Below are 7,571 nucleotides of genomic sequence, written 5' to 3'. Positions count from 1 at the left end.
AAGTGTGACGGGGCCACACGAGCACCTTGCACAGAGGAAGTGTGCTAACGAGAGTATACAAACTCTCAGTGAACGGCAGTTCACGTGTCCCTGGCCTAAAGGGGCTGATTGATCAGAAGTACGGTAGATCTGAGACTGAATGTATTTATAGGTTAGTACAGATTTGGCCTGCATACAAATCCGAAGTTCCCTGTAGTTTATCCTATATAAAATGTATCGGTTGGCTCTCAAGCCTATTGTGTCACTACTCAGGGGAGTGACCTTTTGCAGCCATCCCTGAATAGTGCCAGGGTCACTATTCCATGTAACTAGATCTCTACTTCGTCGCTATGGCTGGCCGACGAGGAATACCCCTGCCCAAGTGACCCTTCCGTTTAGTCGGGGAAAGCGAGTGTCCAAACTGCCCGTTATCGCCAGCCGCCCACACCTTCATCTCTGTATATGAGCACACACGTTCCAGACCCCCCCCCCGCTCAGCAAATTTTCCCTGAAGCACTTGTCGCTTGTATACGGCTGTTGTTGTGTCACTGCAGCTCGAACCAGGCGGCGACACACGCGCGTACCAAGTAATACCACCGGGAGGAATCGAATCTTCCCCCCCCCCCCCCCGCCCAGCGGAACTCTGCCGTTGTGCCACGGTGTTGTTGGAGTGTACGCGCGCACTGCCAGCCTGGTCGCGAGAGTGGCTTGGTCTTTGAGATCGCACTTGCACTTGAGCCGGCGAAAGCTGGAATGTGGGCCGCGTGTGTGCGCCGGCTGTCCAGTCAGAAATTTTATCAATCAGCTAACCTTTAATTAATCCAATTTTTACAGGTCCATGTTACAGATTAGGAAGATCACTCTATGCTCGGAACCCCTACGCAGCTATCTCCGAAGGATGGCAAAACGACAGAAAGGCACAATACATGTACAGTAGTATTAATACGATGTGTCTACTGACTGTACATAGAGCTAGAAGTTTCCCACTGCTATAACGGGTATGCACGGTTCGGAGATCATGCAACTATTTCGAGTTGTTTGTTTTGTGCGTCCGTTGGTTGGAGTCGGGGGCTTCGCGAAACACCAGAAGTCATCCTGCATACCGGATAGATGAGCTTCCTCGACCGCTTCCAAGGTAAAATCGCTACGGTGACAGCGCAAGGTCACCTGAAAAAGGCCGACGGAAGCGAAGAAATCCGCGTTGGGGCCCCAAAACGTAGATCGCAGCCTGCACATCATGAAAAACAGTCACAGCAGCAGCGTCCTACTGGGAACAACAACATGAATCATGACGGTGGCGCTAGTCCAACGATGTTGAGGCAACCAACCAAGGTTCAAGCTCGCACTGATCGCAATCAGGCAGTAGCAAGCCAAGCAGCAGCACCACATCCAATTCAATCCCAGCATTCACCAACTAAAAACGCACCACACGAAGCTGCGGTGGTGTCACCACGGGGTAAAGCAAACCCGTACGAAGCAAAGAGTGCGCGAGGACAAACAAACTACGAGTATTACGAGCAAACTCGCATCCCCGGGCGCGTACGAGACGATTACGCGGACGTCCAACCTCCTCGACAAGCCCCTTCAATTCGGTCCCCAGACCGAACAGTCAAGAATTCACCGATACAGGATTCGCCAAAGGAGTGTCGATCACCTCGAGAGATCAATGAGAGCCGCGTCGTCACGGATCAGGATCAACTCGCCTTCAGTCGAAAGGCGCGCCCTGTGCAGTACGAACCTTGCAAGCTTTCCCAATACAAGAAGGAAAAACCGGACGGATACTACGAGCTGGGGAAGTTGCAGCCGGACCTGAACACCGACGAACTAGTCGAGAAGCGCGCGAAGAACGAACGTATCAAGGCCTTCTCGCAAAACCTGCGAGTCATCAACAAAAATGCCCAGGCGAAAAAGCCCGGCGAGTCCAGCACTGACCTAAAGCCACCTGCAAAGACCAAGTCGACGCGTGAAAAGGGGCTGGCGTTCGCGAAACGCGTGCCGAAGCCAAGGCTGTCGCAGCGATCGGACTCGGCGGAGGGAGAGCTTCCGAGTGAAGGCCCGCGATCGTCCCGCACCCAGGCGCAGGTCCCGAAGGCAAGGAACCCCAACACCGTCATCGACGACGACTCGGATGACGACGAGCTCAGCGCCGAGCTGCAGCAGCTGCAGCAACGGCACGAGGCCTCCCGCGCCGAAGTCGAGGCTCTCGTTGGGTCCGTGTAACTTGGCGACCTGGACATCCGCCGTCACAACAATATTCTGCTCGGGATCAAACACAGCACCATATCAGAGATACTGTGGCGGCATTTTATTTCGTGCTTCCTTTATCCCCAGGCCTGCGTGAGGCTGTAGTTTAGCACCAGCACATCCCCCACTTGGAAGCTCTGCAACAACGGCAGCAGCAGGACGATAAATAAATAAGATAAAATAAACATTATTGGCCAGAGTCGAATCCTTCACCTGGAAGAGCGAGCTGAGTCTCTGGTCGGGCGACGGCGCGAACGAGCTGTTGCAGTACACGAACTGCAGCCAAAACACCCAGGTGTTATAAAACCTCATCCTGGCGTTAAAAAAACCACCTCATCAACCACCCAACCAAGCGTTCGTCCTCCCACCCACCAGCGATTCGCTGTCCTTGAGCCGCAGCTGCTTCCTCAAAAACTTATACACGACGCTCAGCTGGTCGTGGCCGCTCACGGTGAACTTGGTGCGCTTCATGAGCGGCGCGCTGCCCGTGGCCACGAACTGCAGCGTCACTGCGGCACCGCGTCAGCCCTCCCGCACACCACGTCAACAGCCGCGCTTGTCCGCACCTTTCGCTGGGCCCAGAGGCCGCGCATCCGCCGCCTCCGCCTCCGCCATGCGCCTCGAACTTAGCGGATTGAAACGGACCATCACTCCTACGTTCGCATCCTCCATGTGCGCCACACCATCTTTCCCATCTGAAGATCCAGCCAATGGCGTCTCGCCAGCAGCACCATCAGGTCTTTTTTTTCTCTAATTATCCGCACCTCAAAGAGAAAGAGTCGCCATCAGTCTCACTAGTAATAACGCCAGTGACTCGGCGACCATGTACACGCCCGTGAGCGAGACGGAGCCCATGCTCGTGAGCCCGAGCGGCGGCAAGGAGCGGCGCTCGCCGCCCTCGAGCGCCGTGAGCAGCCTGCGCCTGGAGGCGCCCGCGCCCAAGTGCAACGACTGGTTCTTCGCCGCGCTGTTCCTGGCCAACGCGGCGGCGCTGCTGGCGCTGGCGCTCTGGAAGGGCGTGCCGGCGCTCAAGGACGACATGGGGCGCAACCGCAGCGACGGCCGCGTGCCCACGGGCCACTCGGTGGCCTGGACCATGATCGGCCTGCTCTGCCTGCTGGGCACGGCGCTGTCGCTGGCCTGGATCAAGCTGCTCATGACGTACGCGGCCTCCATGATCCGCGTGGCGCTCTGGCTCAACGTGGCGCTGGTGCTGGGCTTCGCCGTCTCCACCTTCGCCGTCAACGTCTGGGCCGCGCTCGTCTTCCTGCTCATGGCGGCGCTCAACGTCTGGTACATCTACGCCGTGCAGAACCGCATCGGCTTCGCCTCCGCCAACCTGAAGGCGGCCTGCGCCGCGCTCAAGCAGCACTCGGCCGTCTTCGCGCTGGCCTTCGTGCTGGTGCTGCAGCAGCTGGCCTGGCTGCTCCTCTGGGGCGTGGCCGCGCTCGGCATGCACCAGGTCTTCGTGGACGCCGACCCGAACTGCGACCGCGAGATCGACCTCGCCAGTCAGGGACGCTACCACGGCGGCCTCTGTGTGGCGCTGCCGGCCTACGCGGCGCTCTTCTACATGCTGGTGAGCGTGTACTGGGGCCAACAAGTGCTGCAGAACATCCTCACGTGCTCCACGGCGGGGGTGGTCGCCACCTGGTGGTACCAGCCCAACGCCCGCAAGGCCACGCTCGGCGCGCTGTACCGCTCCCTGACGACGAGCTTCGGGTCCATTTGCTACGGCTCGCTCATTGTGGCGGTGCTCCAGGCGCTCAGGACCATGGCCGACATGGCCAAACGCCGTGCCAACGAAGAAAACAACGGCGGACTGGCCTGTCTGGCCTGCATGGCCGAGTGCATCCTGAGCTGCCTGGCCAATATCATGGAGTATATCAACCAGTGGGCCTACATTTACGTCGGTGTGTACGGCTACCCCTTCCGCACGAGCGGCAAGGCGGTCATGGATCTGTTTAACAACCGCGGATGGACGGCAGTGATTAATGATGACTTGACGTCGGGCGCGCTATCGTTTGGAGCGCTGGGCATTGGTATCGTGACGTGCTGCGTTGGACTTCTGATGGTGCGCTTCTCGCCGGTGGAGTGGTTCACCGCGCTGGGGTCTCGAATGAACGTTTACGGAACGATGGCTCTGATCGGTTTCATGGTGGGCTTCAGCATGGCGCTGATCTTGGCTCATGTAATCATCGCAGCTCTGCACACGATTTTTGTTTGCTTCGCCGAGGTATGTACATTAGCGGTCTCCTGGTTATTTCTCTTGTTGAGATATTGTTTGCCTAACACTACGTTCTTGTTTGTTCTGCTATTAGGACCCCGTTGCGTTCAACCGCAACCACCCCGCGGAGTATGATGACTTGGTGTCTGGATGGCGCGAATTCCACGGCGACGCTTTGCTTTCTGCTTACGGTTCGGCGGTCTAAATGAGCGTCGGAATACTGCAAACTTATAACCGTGCTACTGGGGATAGTGCGTTGGTCCATACCAAGTGCTGAGTGAGGCGTGTTTGATTGCAGGCCTCTCCTTTCTCACCCACTCTTCCTGTCGTTAGGGGCCCCGATCCCGACAAGCAGGCTTGTCGTCGAGATGATATACACCAAAAGTTTGATTTCTTTTAAAGGCGTTCTATGCAAAATTCATTCAAGGGCATGAAAATCCACGCTGGAGACTAATCCTTGTAGTAGATACACGGTCCGAGAGGCCCCAAGAGAAGGCAGCAACACGTAATAACGTTTAAGCGTTCCTCGGACGACGGCGGGGTGGCCGCGTGCGCAGTGTATTGGTTGGTTGTTGGCGAAGCGCTACTACGAAGAGGTCGTTGGATTGAGTCTAATACACATTCAGCTTAATGCGCCTACGATTCTTATAAAAGACGATAGCTCTTCAACCAATGCTGCTTCTTGGTTTTTGCATTGGTAATACCATGAGTCATGGCCCATGACATCCAAAAATTCACGATTTGGGTGTCTTCATCAATGCTGAATTATCAATCATCACCTTTGCAACATTAGCACTTGACATTTAAGCCAACAATAAAGTGAGGATTCCTTCCAGCGGGAAGATCAACAAAGGTATCCCACGTACAATTATCACACCCACAACAAAATACAAGTTACTTTATACTTTGAAGTATTTCTGAAATCAAGCTCCCTCCGCGGACATGACTCGGTATTGCTTTCGATAGAAGTAGTTTTGTTTGTACATTCGTTCCTTAGCCCTCTGCGCTGAAAAACACTCGGCATGAGGGGTCGTTTTCACCACGGCAACATTTAAGCCACAGCGCTGGGCTCGCATCTGCGAGTGAAGCGACCATTGCTTGGACAGGTAGTCATACCGATGAACGGTATCCAGATACTCGTCCTTTTTGTTGGAGCCCCCCAAGCAAAACAGGAACGATTCGCTGAGAAAGCTGAATGCAACATGGCCGCTCCGACAATCTGCAAAAGCATCAACGTCACTCCACTTCCCACTGTTCAAGTCCAAGCGTTCACTTGTGTTCATTCGTGCGCCATGCCGAGACTCGCCTCCAAATACCAAAATGCTGTTGCTGTGCTCCTGCACCACAGCGGCGGGGCCATTTCGCGCATAGCGCATGCTGGCAATCGACGACCACTGATTCGTCTGCGGATCGAAGACTTCGACACTTTTCAAATGCTTCCTGCCGTCATAGCCGCCAATTGCGTACACCAAGTTATTCAGAGCAACGACGGCGAGTCCACTGCGCCCCGTCGACAGCGGCGGTATCTGCTCCCACTGCTGTTTACGCAGATCGAACCGCTCAACCGAAGATAAGTGTGCCTGTCCATTAAATCCTCCCACGGCGTAGATGAAATCCCCCACCACTGCTGCACCCAAGTAACTGCGAGCATGTGTCATGGGCGGCATCGGCGCCCACACATTCGTCTCCGGGTCGTACCTCTCCATTGTCTTGTGGTGCTGCGAGCTGCTGCTGGTGCCTCCCATGACGTAAATCTTGTTATCCCCGGGGACCGCGACTCCACTGTACGACCTCCTGGTGGCCATGGGCGTCGCGGGGAACCACTCTCCTCGATGGAAGTCCAGATACTCCACCGTGTTGAGCGCGCCGGGGTTGTTGAACCCTCCGACCACGAAGATGGTCGGTGTGAGCTGTTGCTGGGCGTTGTCCTCGACCTCGCTGGCCACGGCACTCAGCATCTCTCCGTCCGTCGCTTCTTCCGCTTCAGCGGCGACGACCGACAGCCGCTCCTTGCTGTTGACCATGGCGGTGTCGCTGTTTCTCCGACTGAGGATCATCTCGTCCGTGCTGTCGTCCTCAGCGCCGCGTGGGCTCTGCAGCGCGACGGACAGCTCCCTCTGCCTGGTCCTGGGGTCGTGCAGCATCCAGGCCTTGACGGCGGCGTCGTCCGCCGAGCAGTCCGCGCAGCCGCCGAGCTGCTGGTGCCGCAGCACCTTGAGCACGGCGTCCAGCGACAGGTTCTTGAAGCCCTCGCTCTGGTACACGTCGCTGAAGAACGTGTCGATCATGGCGCGCGCGGCGCGCGCCAGCAGGCGGCAGGCCGCGCGCATCTGCAGCTGCTCGCAGCACACGTAGATGTCCACGCAGTTGTGCACGCTGAGCTCGAGCATGAGCTGCTTGCAGCAGATCTCCACCACCTCCTGCAGCTCCAGGCGGTTGGCCGCGTGCAGCACCGACAGGATGGTGTCCCCCGCCACGCGCAGCTCCCCCACGTACATGTAGCGCAGCAGCTCGCGGAAGGCGGCGGCGGGCACGCCGGGCAGCGGCACGCGCGGCGCTGGCTGCTGCGACTCGCGCATGCCGCCCGTGAACAGCGCGCGGAAGAAGGGGCTGGCGGCGGCCAGCACCACGCGGTGCGCCGCCACCTCCTGCTGCGCCTGGTTTGGCTCGGGCTGCAGCAGCAGCAGCACGTCCGTCAGCTCGCGGCGAGCGCACATGTCCAGCAGCCGCTGGCGCTGCGCCTGCTGCGCGTCGGCGCCGCTGCGCACGGGCGCCGCCAGCTGCTGGCTGCTGTTCTCCATGCGCGAGGCCATCGCTTCCTTCCTCCCGACTGACCTCTCGCGCGGTTCTCAGATTCGATACTGACGAAGAGGCGCGTGTCTGCGTGGAGCAGGTTGCAAGAAGGTCGCGCCAGGGCGAGAGAAAGGAAGAGTGGACCGCCGGGAGTACAGCTGCCTCAACTGCAAGTGTAGGTCGCTTTTTGGCCGTCGCCACGTGAAACAGCATCGGTGACGACAGAGTGGAGAGGGTGTTGGCCGCTGGGCACTGACTGACAAGTTGTCAGCTAAGTGACTGCTTGCATCTACCTGTAGGGTGTTGTGCTTTTGGACGTCGTGTTCGT

The 7,571-nt window shown here is 57.7% G+C and overlaps 4 protein-coding genes across 4 annotated transcripts; 2 read left to right on the top strand and 2 right to left on the bottom strand.

The window, feature by feature from the left end:
- Window positions 1-1,089: 1,089 nt before the first annotated feature.
- IUM83_17025 (uncharacterized protein) lies at window positions 1,090-2,199 on the top strand (the record flags this gene model as incomplete). The annotated part of the gene is made up of 2 exons (XM_067941950.1): window positions 1,090-1,317; window positions 1,594-2,199. 2 exons carry the CDS (start codon window positions 1,090-1,092, stop codon window positions 2,197-2,199), a joined length of 834 nt encoding a protein of 277 aa, XP_067792402.1.
- A 101-nt stretch (window positions 2,200-2,300) lies between these two features.
- On the bottom strand, window positions 2,301-2,838 carry IUM83_17024 (autophagy-related protein 12; the record flags this gene model as incomplete). Its single annotated transcript, XM_067941949.1, has 4 exons — window positions 2,301-2,360; window positions 2,437-2,499; window positions 2,596-2,732; window positions 2,790-2,838. 4 exons carry the CDS (start codon window positions 2,836-2,838, stop codon window positions 2,301-2,303), a joined length of 309 nt encoding a protein of 102 aa, XP_067792418.1.
- A 208-nt stretch (window positions 2,839-3,046) lies between these two features.
- IUM83_17023 (PNS1 protein) lies at window positions 3,047-4,655 on the top strand (the record flags this gene model as incomplete). The annotated part of the gene is made up of 2 exons (XM_067941948.1): window positions 3,047-4,459; window positions 4,545-4,655. The coding sequence occupies 2 exons, from the start codon at window positions 3,047-3,049 to the stop codon at window positions 4,653-4,655; spliced, it is 1,524 nt and encodes a 507-aa protein (XP_067792409.1).
- A 718-nt stretch (window positions 4,656-5,373) lies between these two features.
- On the bottom strand, window positions 5,374-7,263 carry IUM83_17022 (kelch-like protein diablo; the record flags this gene model as incomplete). The annotated part of the gene is made up of 1 exon (XM_067941947.1): window positions 5,374-7,263. The coding sequence occupies one exon, from the start codon at window positions 7,261-7,263 to the stop codon at window positions 5,374-5,376; it is 1,890 nt and encodes a 629-aa protein (XP_067792424.1).
- Between the last annotated feature and the right edge of the window lie 308 nt (window positions 7,264-7,571).

Source organism: Phytophthora cinnamomi (genome assembly GCF_018691715.1).
Source record: "Phytophthora cinnamomi strain GKB4 chromosome Unknown Contig35, whole genome shotgun sequence".
NCBI lineage: Eukaryota > Oomycota > Peronosporomycetes > Peronosporales > Peronosporaceae > Phytophthora > Phytophthora cinnamomi.
The sequence above is the reverse complement of the archived record's forward strand: the minus strand, read 5'-3'. Positions and strand labels throughout refer to the sequence as shown.